General features: G+C 36.0%; 2 protein-coding genes across 2 annotated transcripts; both read right to left on the bottom strand.

The window, feature by feature from the left end:
• Positions 1-5350: 5350 nt before the first annotated feature.
• LOC122290037 (fructose-bisphosphate aldolase, cytoplasmic isozyme 1) lies at positions 5351-7134 on the bottom strand. The gene is made up of 3 exons (XM_043097553.1): positions 6975-7134; positions 6001-6683; positions 5351-5895 (listed from the first exon to the last, which is right to left on the bottom strand). The coding sequence occupies exons 1-3, from the start codon at positions 7000-7002 to the stop codon at positions 5533-5535; spliced, it is 1074 nt and encodes a 357-aa protein (XP_042953487.1). The 5' UTR covers positions 7003-7134; the 3' UTR covers positions 5351-5532.
• A 623-nt stretch (positions 7135-7757) lies between these two features.
• LOC122290035 (uridine kinase-like protein 3) lies at positions 7758-16183 on the bottom strand. The gene is made up of 16 exons (XM_043097551.1): positions 16048-16183; positions 15597-15803; positions 14318-14480; positions 13436-13527; positions 13059-13128; positions 12507-12622; positions 12107-12203; positions 10789-10868; positions 10145-10339; positions 9944-10027; positions 9804-9864; positions 9212-9272; positions 8823-8916; positions 8662-8734; positions 8337-8419; positions 7758-8200 (listed from the first exon to the last, which is right to left on the bottom strand). Exons 2-16 carry the CDS (start codon positions 15600-15602, stop codon positions 8021-8023), a joined length of 1455 nt encoding a protein of 484 aa, XP_042953485.1. The 5' UTR covers positions 15603-15803; positions 16048-16183; the 3' UTR covers positions 7758-8020.
• Between the last annotated feature and the right edge of the window lie 209 nt (positions 16184-16392).

Raw genomic sequence — 16392 nt, 5'->3', positions numbered from 1 at the left:
GTTTTAACTATACATGTCATAATACATTCATATATATATATATATATATAGTCTTTGGTGCTTCCAAGTAAAGAATCTATTTTCATTTATTTTAATACCAAGTTTAAAAAAAAAAATACTAATTACCATGTATTATGACATGTTTTCAAGTAGATAATTCTTCAAAAAATGTTTTTAAGATTTGTAAGAAATAATTAGTAAAGTTAAATGAGATGATGATACATGACATGATCATCCATCAGACTAGTTTGCTCATCCGTTCAAAATAATGTTTTATATCTGTATATATAATATGACGATATGGTGGTTAGGGGAAGGAGAGAGGAAATTGTTGAGTGATTGGAATGTTGGTTTGATTTCTTTCTCAATCTAAATAATAAGAGTGACGACGTATATATACGAGTGGCAGTGGGGGCGGGGGATCTATATGTAACTATATATAAGCTTAAGCTAGCCGAGAAGAAAGCTATCTATCTATCTAATCACACTAATAGGAATCATGAAAGGATTATTTTATAAGAATGAATGAATCCTTATCATATATTTTCCTTAATTTGCAAGAGATCGAACCTTTCGCCTGCTTTCACATTATATAAATAATTAATGACATGAAATCTTATATATCTTAGAGATGATGATGATGATGATCTAATGATCACAACACTCATATATTATACGTATGCATGCACAACCTCTCCAAATAGGTTACCCACATACTAATAGATAGGAATTAGAATTATAATTGGCCGGGAGGCAGGCATACAGGGGTAGATATACGCACGTTGGTCCGCTCACAGCATGGGTGCAGCCCATGCAGCAGTACTGCATGCAGGTCGACCATCATCATCTATTTATAACTAGTACCCATGCATTATTCCTCTTGGGAAATGCAAACTCAACCGATGTTAATACCCAACATTCCTGCAACAAGTATTAATTAAAGAGATGGATTGTATTTGATTGTACTGATTAAATTATCATGACTACACATGATGATGATATTGGCTTAATTTCGAGTAGATTTTCATGGGCGTGGTGCATGGTGGGCTAAGCCGTGATTGTTTTGAATAGAAATGTCACGTACACTCGAAGGAGAAGATGATTCGGCTTTATACAAATATTATATGATCATGACAGCTTGCTTCAAAGCAAGCAGCACATTTCTATGGGCTCAGTACTTGTACAGTATTATAGAATATCAAAGCATATCATGTAAGGAATAAGACACCAATTTAAGTTTGATCATAGAATAGCATGATCGATGAGCATAAATCTACAAAATATTAATTTAATTTATTCGATGATCTACAAAATATATATCATCGATCATCAGTGCGGCTAGTTAAAGATATACAAAATATCCAAGGGACATGTCATATATAATTATATATAAAATAAATAAAGTTGGAATGGTATTTGTAATATGCATGAATGCTTAGCAGATAATATTACTAATATGCATGACTATCTACTCAATATATAATCAAACAAATATATAAGAATATAGATACTTCAAAAAAAAAAACAAAGCAAAACATATCAAATGGCTAGGATCAATTACATGAGGCTCATTCTTAATTTTATAATTACTTAATTATTATATATTATGATGATTTAGCACTTTCAATTCTTATATATAACAAAATATATATTGATCCTGCACACTGGGAATTTAACGCCAGCTCGATCGAGTGCTTGTTCTAAACAGCTCATTACGAACGTACTACTACCAAGTTAATTTTCTTGAATACACTTAATTAAATTTTGTATATAATCGTGTGTGTGATTGATTTCGTTATCATTTTTTACTTTACCATTTGTTCTCATAGTTCCTACCACGTATTGTTGTGAAAAACACACACAAACGATGGCAAACAATTTAAAATCAACGGTCAAGCAATCACACGATACACACAATTTAAGTGGTTCGATAGCATGTCTTGTTGCCCAGATGACTAACACAAGAGGGGGGGTGAATTGAGTTATATTTGAGAAAATAACAATTATAAATCAAATATACAATATAAAATATAAACAAAATGTGAAACAGTAATAAATATAAAGAGTAAGGGTAAGAGAGAAGCAAACTCAGTATGTTAACGAGGTTCAGCCCTACTGCCTACGTCCTCTCCTCAAGCTACCCCTTGAGGATCCCCAAATTCACTATTCAACCTCCTTCAGGTAGAGATAGAAACCTATTACACCTTTGAACAACACCGCTACAAAGGATCCGTGTAGAACACCCTCTACACTTGCAATCACCTTACACATGGTGATTCAACTATTCCCCATGTAGAACACTTTCTACACGCACAAGGGTTATACACACCCTTTTTCTGATACAAGAGCTGATAGTGGGTAGGTTATCAAAAAACACTCCTTAATGAGTGAAATAAGAACAATACAGCGCAAACTATATCTTTCAAAATGAACAAGGATTAAAACTTAATGCTTAGAGAAGAGAGAATGAAAATTTTGAATGAATGTTGTATACTCTGGATGTTGTAAATGTGAAGCTCTCAAATGATCTATTTATAAGCATATGAGACTTCATATTCAAATTTAAAAAGATTAACATGTTAAAGACAACATCATTCACTTTTTCAAAAAAATCAAACCTAATATTTTACTTTTGGCATATGACAAAAGGAGCACACTTTCCTTTTCAAAAAATTCAAACCTAATATTTTACTTTTTGCATATGACAAAAGGAGCACACTTTCTTTTTCAAAAAATTCAAACATAATCTTTTACTTTTTGTATATGACAAAAGGAGCACACTTTACTTTTCAAAAAATTCAAACAAAATCATCTACCTTTTGTATAAGTCTAAAAAAGCATCAATCACTTTTGAAAATATTCAAATAAAACATGCACATGTGAAAGATGACAATCAATCATTTTTAATATTTTCAAAGTTCAACCCTTTAATCAAGGCATGCACATGTAAAAGATGACAATCAATCATCTTTCAAAATTTTCAAATTTAATTTTCAAAAAATTCATGCACATGTGGAAAATGTATTTTAATATTTTATGATAAAATATTAATTTTGAGTATTAATCCTAATTTCGAATTTTAAGAGATTTACAACATTACTCTATGACTTTAATGTGAACTTGTTTCCTTCTTGCTCATGCTTGGTTCTTTGATGTGCTTAACTCCATTGTGTGGATAACTTGAACTTGAAACTCCTTTATTCTTTGAATTCATTTATTATCATCAAAATCCATGTATATATTTTTAATCACATGAAACTTAAAACTTTGGGTTCAACATGTCTAAACTGTAGATATTTCTATTAATTTAATTAGAGAAGATTACAATCACACAATATGCACTCACACTTTAGAGCTTTTTCTCTCTCACAATATGCACTCACACTTTGCCTCTCTTTATTCACTCTGAAATTGTTGGAAAACATTTATAAGAGATCAAAATATTACATATTTATAGAAAATGGTGTTGGAAATTCTTATTGGCAAAAAATACATTATTTGTTGAAATGATGAGTCGCGCGCAGTTCGAGTAAACACTAGGATTTATGTTCCGCTCGAGCTTAATGTCATGCGAGAATCGAGCGAACTCACGAGTTAAGCTTTGCTCGAGCAACAGTAGAGCAAACTCACGGGTTATGTCTTTTCTGTTCCTAAATCAGGCTCCACATGCAACCAAACATGTGCTACTGGTGGCATGCATGCATGGCAGACTGGCAGTTGCTCAATCTATATATTTTCGATCAGTACTACTACTTCTTAGAAGAAAGTAACACCCTTTTTTTTTTTTTTATTAAAAACCCTAATTTATAACGAAAGAAAACTGTGAAAACAACCTTACAACGTATTAATCCTATCATATCCAATCTCATCATGCTGTTATCTCCTTTGGGGCCCATTCAAATCCGTCGTATTTCCTTTGGCACCTTCTTTAGCAAGAAAATCAGCTACTTGATTATTTCTATATGTGTGTGTGTGTAACTACCATGTTTAACTCCTTGCAATTGGCAGAGTGAGCAATTTTCTCCCAGTCTTCTTGCACAGCCCAATGAACATCACCCTAATTTATTTGTCCAACATTTATGTGGAGGGAGAATGACATGTCACCCGCGGCTGTTGGATTTTTCAATAAATTTACGCAATGCACGGCCTTAATTAGTTAGGATCGATCATCCATTTGGATCAAGTACGTCCCACCCTTGACTTGGAATGAAAACAAATGGAATGACATTCCCAGAAGCTTCCTGGCAGCTATGAACAATGCATGATCATGAGTAGATCATCATGTATTATTCCTCTAACCCATGCATGCATCGATCAAAGATATTCCTATATATATTCCAAGGCCGATATATACACTCATTGAATCTGATAGAGTGGTCAACACATAAAGGAAAGATCAGAGAAATTACAGAAAAGTATGGCAGATGTTGTGTTTCGCATGCAAATAAATCTTTATTTCTATACTGGTGCACTGAAAGATTTTCGCGAGTTGAAGCGTAAGATTATGGAATTGTCTTGTTTGATCTTCAAGCATGCAGCTGGTTGTTCCAGCGAGGAGGGGGACAACCCCAGCAATGAAGAATCGGAGCTAGCGCTTTTAACACACGATCCATAAATTAATGGGCTGCACGCACTGATGATCATCATCGAGAGGACAAAGTACCTATGCTTCCATGCATGCATAGGTTCGATTACATTAATTAGTTTGGTTAGGATATGTGGAATGGTGGTTATATATACATACATATATAAGATGTTGCAATTTCAATTGAATACGTACATCATGAGAAATATTATTCGATCGATCATCTGCTGCATTAATAAATATTCCTGGGCTTCTTGCTTTTGTCATATATATATGATCATCAAATTAGAAAGAGAGAACGACATGAGTACTGGCCACCGAAGTTTCTGATCATATTAATTAAGAATTTAAAAGCAGATTATAGCTACTACTCATGTACGTCTTTCATTCTCTGTTTTTTTTTTTTTTTTAAGTGCAGCTAGCAGACAGTACAAAGAATATATACATATATATACACACACACACGTGTTGTTATGGGTTTAAGCGCGCCCTGATCTTGGGGTTTGATCTTAATTTTTGGGATTTTATTTTTTGTGGCAAAATTAAAGCTAGTTTCTTGGAGATCCTAAGGCAAGAAGTTAATTCGAAAGAGAGCAGGATTTAATTGTCACGGTAAAGGATGATCAGATAAAATGCAGGTAATCAATCTATATATGATCAATTAAGTAATAAATTAGGAATTAGGTAATAGCATTAATAATACAATCATGGCGCAATATATATATATATATATATATATACATGAAAAGTGATTAGAAGAATATGTAACCGAAAGTAATTAATTAGCACATGATCAGTAATTAAAGAGGGAACAGACTGATCAGGAAGATTCAAATTAGAGTGCAATATTAATTAGAAGATAATATTAAAATTGAAAAAACAAGTACTACTACGTACTCCGCGCAGATATCAATGCATGAGTCAGGCAGGCCGGGCAGTGGGCACTGCTAGTATTTGTACCCCTTGACAAACAAACTCTCTGAAGCCAAACCACCAGCACTACCCCCGCTATACTTTCCAAGAGTTGCCTCCGAATTGGCTTCGCACCTCCCCAAGAATACCTCCTGAGCTTTCCCCACATTCTCCTTCTTTCCAGCCCATGTCTTGAGTGTGCTTTGCTGTAATGCTCGCCCAAATGAGAATGATAGAGTCCATGGCTTCAGCACCTCCAACCTATTCATTGCGTTAAGATTTTGTGTTGCCTCTTCCTCGCTTTGTCCACCCGACAAGAACACAATACCCGGTACTGCGGCCGGGACTGTTCGGCGGAGTGCCGTGACTGTGTACTCTGCAATCACCTCGGGTGGTACCTTTGCACGCACACAATACATACGTCCATTTTAGGAAGGAATTTATTGTTGAAATAACAATATTAATGAATTATATTATAATATGCATATTATTAATATACGTACCTTTGTGCTATAAGAGCCTGGGGTAACCATGTTGGGCTTTAGGAGTGTGCCTTCGAGGAGAACATGATGATCATTCAGTGCCTTGTAAACAGCTGCAAGCACAGTCTCGGTTGCGGCAGCACATTTCTTAATGTCATGAGTTCCGTCAGTTAAAATCTCAGGCTCAACAATGGGAACCAATCCATTCTCCTGACAAATGATGGCATAGCGAGCCAAGCCTTGCGCATTTTGTTGGATTGCCAATTCAGAGGGCTCGTTAGCGCCAATCTTGAGGACGGCACGCCACTTGGCAAAGCGTGCACCGGCCTTGTAGTACTGCTGGCATCGAGCTCCAAGAGAGTCAAAACCTTGAGTGGTGGTTTCGCCATTGGTGCCGGCCAGCTCGACTGTGCCCTTGTCTACTTTGATACCTGGAACGACATTGTTTTCTTGAAGGACTTCAACGAAAGGCTTTCCATCTGAGGTTTTTTGGTAGAGGGTCTCCTCGAAGAGTATGACACCAGAGAGGCGGGAGAGGGCATTGGGGGAGGTGAAGAGGAGCTCGCGCAGGGCTTGGCGGTTGGATTCAATGTTCTCCACGTTAATGCTGGCTAGACGCTTGCCAATGGTCCCCGTGCTCTCGTCAGCAGCCAAAATGCCCTTCCCAGGGGTGGCAATGTACCTGGCATTCTTGATAAGCTCCTCTGCATATATGCATGCATCCTCAAGATCATGAAATTAAACCCGGCCCCCCATATATATGCGTTAATGGGTTTGTATTATATATATATATATATGCAAGAAACTCCACACACAAGTTGCAAAGAATATTAACAGAAGTTGGAAAGAATCTTAATTTGCTAGCTGCGAATCAGCTACTTTCTCAATTGCAGATTTAATTCTTACGTGAGAAGGCAACTTCTGGTTATTAATTTGATGGTCCATGCATGCATGATGGCTCATCAAACAGAGTCGAGAGAGACAGAGAAGAATACCTGCATACTTCCCCACAAAGGCCGACATGGTTCAGGATATCGAGTGCTTGATGATCAAATTACAGAGATCAGGAATGTATAGATACAGGTCGAAAGTGCCAAAAAAAGTTGACACCAGCACCAATCTATATAGATTGGATTGGCTTCCAATGGCATATACCCACTCCATGCCATTCATCAAACACGTGTCCAAAGATTAGCCCAACGAGGTTTATCAATCTCGGATAGAGCTTCGTGTGATATCTCCCCTAGCCAAGTGGCAACTCCTCCGCTTCTTCTATTATCCCTAGTTACCTCGCGTACGTGCGTGAAAATAATATAAATCAATAAAAATTTGTGTGGAAAAGCTCTCTTCCATCATCCACTTTGTTCTTCTCACAACTTGTAAGCTAACCGGTGCTTACGAAAAAGACACAAACTTTGTGGTTCAGGCACGTCCTATTTAATTCGTTTTGTTTAGGCCAGGAAAGAGAGAAGAACCCTGTCCCTAATTTTACATAAATAACAATAATAATAAGAAGAAAAAATCTAAGTACCTTTCCCACATTATTCCTTTTAGAAACTCGGGTGATGCTCAAAATATTCTTATCAAAATTAAAGGGCACAAGATAAATACATAAAAAAAGCCAGCATACACCATTACAGGGAACTTTCATAGTGTGAAAAAGATGAAACAACGAAGAGTTTTATCATATGATAAAAGATATCTGGCTTCAAAAATACATATAATATATATATATATATATCAATGGAAGCTAGGCCTTTAACTTGCCATCCTGCAGATTTATGCTGTAATGAAATGCTACCGAAACGATTGGATTTGCAATCAAACACCAACGTCTAGTATGCCATGAGTTTCTTAAAAAGAAAAAATAAAATAAAATAAATTTAAGAAGATGATAATTTCTGAAGTACAACTCAGCCAAAATTGTTTGTTATATCTGACTGCATCATGACATTAAGCAAGCTCAGCTCTTTTTCTCCAAACCCAGTGCTGATCATCGAGTGAAAATGAGGGTTTGAACTAATTAGCAGCCCTGATGAAACTACTGACAAGGGGCCACCACCACTTGCTGGTTGTCATCATCCGTTCCAAAATACCTGTCTCCAAACTCACCCATGCCAGGTATGACGCGGAAATCTTTGTTTAGACCAATCTCAATCTCAGAAGTCACAATCTTTATTCTTGGAAAGCATTTGCAGACCACATGTACACCCTGAGGTGCCTGGTGAGATAATAATATAGCATTACTAGGAAAGACTATGTGCATGGACATGGGGAAGTGGTAACTCAGGAGTCAGAATGAAATTTGTTGCTAGGTAACGGGCGTTACAGAAACAATAGCTTATGGACACACTTACTGATATGAGATTGAGAAATATAATGTTGGACTCCGGTACACCCTTCTTTAGAAGTAATGAAATGGCTTGAACAGCTGAATTCCCTGAAGAAAAATGCAAAATTCTTACAGCTGATTTTATCATAGATAACAATATAAACTTGCAACTGTCTAAGCAACCTCATCTTATTTAGGGTATTCGTGATAGAAATGGACAATAATGACAGCCCACATGAGCATGAAAAATATGTAGAGTCCCGCATGTAAAAACTAATAGCAACTCAAAAAGGATAATAGTTTCCATATGAGAACTAACCTGCAATATCTATAAAAAAATGAGAACTAACCTGTCCCTAGGATAGGATCCAATAGCAGCACATGCCTTTCCGAAATGTCCGTTGGCAATTTTTCATAGATTAGCTGTCCAGTGATTGAAGCACCAGAAAAAAGTCAGAACAAAGGAAATAAAACACGTGCACACCCAAACACAAAGTAAAGAGGTACATACATGCTGACCATTGTCACCTTCTCTATGAATAAGAATCTTCCCAATCTTGATACCTTTACAACATGCTCGCAAAGCATTCTCCATACTCTCACCACTAGCATCAGTTACACAAATCTTTTAACACCATACAGTAACGATGGAAAGGAGATCCAAAAGAAAATTGGACACATTACAGGTGCATAATGGGTAAATGACAAAATGGCTGAGGAAAAAAAAACTAATTCTGAGTCTAAAGGATTGAATAATTAGTAATGTATGAAGTTTTTGTAATCTGATACTTCAAGAGCATCCAAAGATTATTCATGATTTTAACTTATAAGTGTGAAATAATATAAATTAAAAATTGCTAACATATATGGGTGCCTTGAGCTTTTGGACTAGGTTGGTACCTCCTGATAACAGAGACACCACATAACCTCTTACAGAAATCGACACCAGTATACACAGACCCTGTATTTGCAGAAGGAAATGTTGTTAAAGCAGCAAATCATAAAGTAGTATCTCATGATTTTAGAACATAAGCCTGACTTCCCATTAAAATAGCATTACAAAGTAAAAGTTAGAGCTGACAAGTTACAGCGTCATTTTACTTTAAATTTCTGCAATATCTTTACACACGTACAAGGATAGCATAGATTTGGACTTTGATAGTTTCTAGGGAACAATGGACACTGACTGACATTTTTCAATAATACGAGTTGAACAATGAAAAAGCTTAATGGTGTTATCACAATACAAGCTCATTTAACTTGTCTAGTAAATGTACAACCACAAACAAACATTTAAGAAACCAAATGGCCAACGAATACATCGTCCATATCACAATTACGTGCTGAAAAGCATAAATATTCACAGAATTGTGTATGAAGAGTTTCTTCAGCTGACAGATTCAAGGTGTATAGGATCAACAACAACTAGAGTTCCCAAATGCACCGAAATCAGCATTTTGAGAACCTATAAGGTATATTAACACCAACTTACCAGTTGGAGTCATCACTTGCTTTTCCGTAAATGGAAGATGTCCAAGGCCATGCTCAACAACCTAGTCAAGATTATATATATATATTGATAAGTAAAAGAACTGAGTAAAGGAACATTGGCTCAAAGGAACATATACCCACCAAACGGATCAACCGATCAGCATAGAAAACAAAGTCATGCTTTGTTGTTTGAGAATCACGTATGAGGGTATGCATACCCCGTATCTGGATGAGAACAAGAACAATCATTAGTTGCAAAGAACCATGATACATTAACTATCATAATCACATCAACCTCAGAGGCTGGAGCTCCAGCAAAGTTTAATAAATAGGAAGGCATACCTGAAAGGTTGATTGAATGACATATAAATTTGGGTATATTTTACAAAGATCATGCTGCCCAAGCTTTGTACGAATATGCTGTACAATCAAATCAATGGCTACATGATTATCCCCCCCACGGGGAATAATAATATCAGCATACTTCTTTGTTGGAAGGATAAAGTCATCAAAAGCAGGCTTCACAAATTTGGAGTACTGCATCAACACAATGCATCACCATATGTAAAACTGAAAACAGATACACACTCAAACAATTAGCACAAACAAAAAATCCTTCGACCAAATTTTATATAGTTTGTTAAACAAATGTAAGGAATGGTATAATCTAGTAAATTCAAGAGCTTAAATCCAAAATTTATATTTTCTGTTTCATAGTAGACAATTAAAAAAACCACAGAGAGAGAGAGAGAGAGAGAGATCCAAGTACACAGGATGTGTATAGGAGAATCCCAAAATAATTTCCTAAAACCCCAACACCTATCCAAAGAATAGTATTTCATTCATTTTGCACTTGAGGGGTTGTGGCATGAAGGTAACTCAAGCCTTATTGTCCACTAGTGCAGCACGCTTAAAACCAATAACAGATCAACAGATTATGACTATGATCTTTTATGCCAGTGTAACTTAATTGAAAAGTTGCTAACCTGATCAAGTACTGCACCAATATCCCTACCCTTCTCACTGGTATCCCTTCTTATCCTCCTTGCTAGACGAACATCAGCATCTGCACTGAAAATTGTACAATGTGAAGTAACAGTCCAATTTAGTGACACAATGAAGTGACATAAAGTACAATGTTAACTGCACATTAAAAAAAAAAAAAAAAAAAAAAAAAAAAAAAAAAAAACTTTCTTTTGATGGATGTACCAGAAATTGGTTTCAATAATCTGCAAGAAAATATCAAGAGAACCAAAGCAAATTAACCATAAAATTTGTAGCAAGCATAAAGCCTGCATAATCTGGTGGCTTCAAATTTTTATGATTCCAAGACCATAATGGTTTAATCATGAGCACAAATCTTATGTATTTTCATTAGAATCAATAGATTCCACTCATAAGAAGTGAAAGTTCAAAGCATCAAAACACTTTTTCAGGAACACACTAAGGCAAAAGCACAAATTCAGGCAACAAATATTGAATAAAAAAAAAAAGCAAGGTGACTTTAACATGATGTCTTGGTGTAGTTGGCTATCACGTCAGTTAACTCGCTGAAGGTCTCCGGTTCAAGTCTGGGCGACATCATTCTTGCTCATATTATGTATTTTCCTTTTTTCACAAGCTGAGAAAGTGTGGCCTCTACATAACATATTGGTGCTCCATGTGCAAACACAATAGTGAATTAGTAGATCACCTACTTCTTCATTGCGAAGTAGTCAAGGCTTTATGGGATAAAATCTTCACTAGGCTTGGTCTTGCATGGGTAATGCCTAGGAGGGTGATAGACTTATTGTCAAGCTGGAGAGGGATTCGTGGTAATCGTCACATTGCAGCTATTTGGAAGATGGTGCCTCTATGCTTAATGTGGTGCATATGGAATGAAAGAAATGGTCGCTGTTTTGACAATAGGGAACACTCTCCAGATGGTTTTAGGGCCTTTTTATTTCACACGTTGTTGCTTTGGGCTTCTTCTATTGTATTGAATGGAACGAGTTTAAATGACTTTTATGCTACTTTTCATAGAGCGTAGTTTGTAATTAGGCTCTTTCTCGTATACTCCCTGCGTACTTGGACTTTGTCTGATTACGTGCATCAATAAAATCTCTTTTACTTATCAAAAAAAAAAAAAGTTACCTTGGGCATTCCTCATAAAACTTCTTATGGCTAACAAAATAAAATACTGAGAACCTGAAATGCAAACTATAGGATATAAAACCACAATGTATTTTCTAAAATGTGAATGCTCGACAAAACCCAACAAGTGAGGGATGTACGATATATAAATTACAAAAAAAAATAGAGGACCTGTATCAACAAATATCTTCATATTCATCAACTCTCTGACACGTGGATCATGGAAAATGAGTATGCCTTCCAATAGTATAACATCTGAAGGGTTTACCTGCCAATAACAAAAATCTTCATATAGTAAGTATAATATATTAATAATATTTTTTGATAAGTTAATATATTAATAATATAAATAAATTATATTCATATATGAAGTCAAGAATGGGGCTCCATAGAACTCTAGGAAGGAAAAGAACAAAAAACCAACATTTCAATGCAAGAAGTTGCCAGTCCCAATATCTCTCCAATGGGCCATTGACAACTCTTTGTACAACCAAAAAACAAAAAAAAAAGTCAAAAAGAGCAATGATATGTAGAATGGTGCCTATTGGACCACAGATATGAAAAACAGTACCCTTCTTGCCGGAAACATGTTTTTGTAACTCTTGAAATCGTAGTTTGGAATATCTACTGCTTGCCCATGCTTCAACTTCTCCATAACACACAACAGCTGCTCTGTGTCGAAAGCATCTGATAGAAAGGCAATTTTGCATTAAGAAGAATCAGTTGAATAAGCACAAAAGCTGAACCAAACAGCAAGCACCAGATATGAATAAAGAACACCGTACTTATGTATATTCAAGGCTACAAACGGATCAGATCAGATGTGCCTTGACCTGTTTTTTTCATAAGGAATGCCTTACTACCTAACTAGTGAACTATTTGGATTATTTTTCCATCCAACGATAAATCCAATAACTAAAAGATGGTGCTGGAATTGACACTACCAGTATCTAGTAGCCCTCTCTCTAATAAGTCAATAACAGGAAGCTACTTGATAATCTACTTGAACCATTCCCCAAAGGAACGACAGAGCTCATTAAAAATAAATAAACAATAAGGCAATCCTATGCAGGTCATTGTTTCAAGGATATTCTTCAGACAGAAGTTGCAGAATTGCCCTCACCAGGATGGTCAAAATTGTATTCATGTACTCGTGTAAGTTCCTCCTCGGTCAAATCATGATAAAAGGAATCCTGCAACAGAAAAACCAATACAAATATAATTTCCACTATCAAATGTAAAAGAAAGAAGAAGCAGAATATAAATATCCCAAAACTACAAAAGAGGTCACTAGAAAATCCCAAGCAAATTTAACAAAACAGAAAGAGCACGAGAAGATTATTTTCACAAATAATTTATGTTTATAATTTTTCTCACTTTCTCAATAATTCAGTATTGTAAGTCAGAAAGAAATTTCTCCCACCTTAATGAGAACCTAGAAAAAGTTTTGTTTTGAAAAAAAAAAAAATTGATCTGAAGTATTGAATAAAAAAATATTACCTGGTTAACAAGTACAACACGTTGATCATGAAGCTGCTGGATAATCATATCGCAAACCGTTTTTTTCCCAGATGCTGCTCCCCCAGCAACCCCTGTCATAGAGTAAGTACATCAGAAAACTGATGTGTTGAAGTATCAAGAGCGTGTAAAAGTTTTATGGTTCATTATTCTGATAGACAATTTAAAAAAAAACAAGTTCACATACCAGCATCATGCACCAATTTTTTAACGTGAAAACTAATACTGTAAAATCAGGTAAATTTTTCACGCTTACAAAACTGTATGAATATAAACTAAATAATTAAATACACTTCTTCCATTAGCTTTAACCTTTTAGGACAATTGATAATTTAACCTAGTATTAGAGTAAAGGTTCTGAGTTTGAACCCTATTCCTACTCTTTAACCTTTATTTAATTTAATATTCCAAGTGAGGACCCACTTGTTAAGGGGAATATGGGTCATCCATGAGTTCAAATGCTGGAATATAAGTTAAATAACTAGTCCTCTCTTATGGGCTTCCCCTTAATTTAAGCTTTTGGGAAAGCTGGTAACTTCACATACACATTTGGAACTCCCCAACTAACTAGTGTCCTTTGCTAAGGCTACAATTATTCCGTTTGTTTCAAGTTTCTGAATGAGCAGGAATGAAGACTTCCAATGGTAAAACCATCAATCTTCACCTCATTGTGTGTTGGATTCTTCATTTGCATACCAAACCAGACATACCAACCAACCAGTGTCCCTTTCTATCTTCTTTTTTTTTAAGAAAAGGGGAGGGGGGGGACTCTTTTCTGTACTTCCATTATGATAGTGTTGGACCACCTTTTGATACCCCGAAAAGCAATAGAATAATTTTCATATATTTCCACCCAACAATTACCAATGACAAACGGCTGTTTATGCATGTCTTCAGTTGCTGACGTAGTTGGTGCTTCTATGTCTTTAATTCTTTGCTTCAGGGAGTCCATGTGAAATCCAGAAAAATGAACCCCAGAGGAGGCCTCCATTAAATCCATGACTGATTTAGAAGCCATTGCAGAGACCTAAAAATGAAAGTTATAAACATAGGATAAATAAGGCCAGAAGCAGCGAAGAAACCAGCACAAAAGTCCAGACTATACACAAATTGAGAAGTGTTTCACTCTCCCCTGAAAGTAAAGGTTGCCACATGAATAACTCACACACAAGTAGGCAACACATGAAATTAATTTATGCAAAAGAACTCGTACTCACCCTTTTAGTTTGGTAAATACAGATGGGTCAAACCAATAATGAGGTAAGCATGCAGATCAAGATTACAACACATCATATGCTATGTAGCGGAGAAAAGAGGATGGGTGTTAAGTTAACCTTATTAATCACGCTTAGAAGAATTCTACTATGAGATTCAAGCAGATAGGAAAAGGTCTAAACCCAACTAATATGGTACAAGCATGCAACTAAAAAGAACTGAAAGAGTGAGAAAGCATAACACAGAAAGCAAGAGACTGAAAGCATCACACGATTCACACCATTCAATTACAAATTTTAATAGTTGGTGACCTCTATTGCATGCAAGCCCGACAATGTTTGTAAACTCAATATGCTTAGTGTGCTCAGATTTGGTTTTGGTCAAGCCACCCAGTGCCTCAAACCCATACCCCAGACAACCAAAGGCTCAGTATTGGTCTTTTACTACAAAAGCCTGCCCACCTGGTTTATGAGCAGGACCAGGAGTATCACAAGTTCGTTCCTGGCATTTGCAAAAAGTGTCTTTGGAGGCCTATCACTATCTTCACAACAGATTATGAAAGCTTTATAGAAGAAAGTGAAGCTAGCCCATATGTAGTAACTGCCATATCTAGGAATAGCATCTCTCTAGCAGTGATCACGGGGAAAGTTTGGATAAGGTACAACTATAAAAGGAATCATTTCTGCCCCCATATACAAACATTCTTCAACTAAATGGTAAAAACAAAGACACAGCCTTCTAGTGATGTTTCAATGACATCATCTTATTAAGCATAAAATCAATCAGACAATATCCACAAATCACATAAGCACTTTTTATTCCTTGTACCGGAAGGCCCAATGTCCCAAATTACATCAAAATAGAATACAATCAATGTCAACTCGGAAGCATCACTATTTATCCCAAACAACACGGAATGAAACACGACCTCCATCAAGTCAGCAGCAGCACGACACCTTAAAGCAACTCAGGAAACCTCAACTAACAGTACTTGTTTCATCATCGTGCATTTGCACTTGCAATGCAACATATCCACGTTTATAAATACAAATACTAATACACACGCCTACATGCAGGCATAATTCTGAGACTGCTGTATCAAATGCCACTGATCTCCACCAAAAGCATCAGTTACCTGGGAAAATATAAGTAAGCGGCATTCTTGGCAACAAAAATTTTCAGATCCAATCAATAGGAAGTAAAAACCGGAAACTATAAGGTGAAATTGGAAAAAATAACAAAATCCAAAAGCATCCAGATTCAGTTAAATCAACACACAACCCAAATCAATGAATGCAAGAAATTAACATGAGCCCGTGACAAAAGGAAAAAGAAAAAAAAAAAAGGAAAACAAATGAACTAGAGATGATTAGATATACCTGAAGATGGAATCGAGAGAGAAGTGGATTGAGAAGGGGGGGAGATTTTGGAGGCAATTTATTGATTTATCTTTGTTAGTTTATTTTATACAGAACTACGCCCCCATGCGGACAAGCATCGGGTCAGAGTCAATGGAGGTGAAGGGGACATTTTAACGTACAGCCAAGTCCATTTTGTTGACAAATACGGGGCTAAATTTAGGATGAAATTACAGTGAAAGCCACTTCATAGATAGTATAGCGTATGTACGACGTAGTAGTAGTACGTAAAAACGTCGAGAAGTAGTCAAAGAGCAGCCATTGCCATTAATACATCATCTCAATTATTAATTTTTTAACAAAATA

Source organism: Carya illinoinensis, chromosome 12 (assembly GCF_018687715.1).
Source record: "Carya illinoinensis cultivar Pawnee chromosome 12, C.illinoinensisPawnee_v1, whole genome shotgun sequence".
NCBI lineage: Eukaryota > Viridiplantae > Streptophyta > Magnoliopsida > Fagales > Juglandaceae > Carya > Carya illinoinensis.
Note: the sequence above shows the minus strand (reverse complement) of the source record. Positions and strands in the feature narration are given on the sequence as shown.

What these genes read in the sequence shown, in the direction of transcription:
- LOC122290037 (XM_043097553.1), bottom strand. Translation starts at nt 7,002, where the DNA reads ATGTCGGCCTTTGTGGGGAAGTATGCAG. An exon ending in CTTTGTGGGGAAGTATGCAG is followed by an intron (nt 6,684 to 6,974) that starts GTATTCTTCTCT and finishes GCATATATGCAG; the next exon opens with AGGAGCTTATCAAGAATGCC. An exon ending in CAGGCTCTTATAGCACAAAG is followed by an intron (nt 5,896 to 6,000) that starts GTACGTATATTA and finishes GTGCGTGCAAAG; the next exon opens with GTACCACCCGAGGTGATTGC.
- LOC122290035 (XM_043097551.1), bottom strand. An exon ending in GTGTTGTACTTGTTAACCAG is followed by an intron (nt 13,129 to 13,435) that starts GTAATATTTTTT and finishes TTTCTGTTGCAG; the next exon opens with GATTCCTTTTATCATGATTT. An exon ending in ATACAATTTTGACCATCCTG is followed by an intron (nt 12,623 to 13,058) that starts GTGAGGGCAATT and finishes CCTTTCTATCAG; the next exon opens with ATGCTTTCGACACAGAGCAG.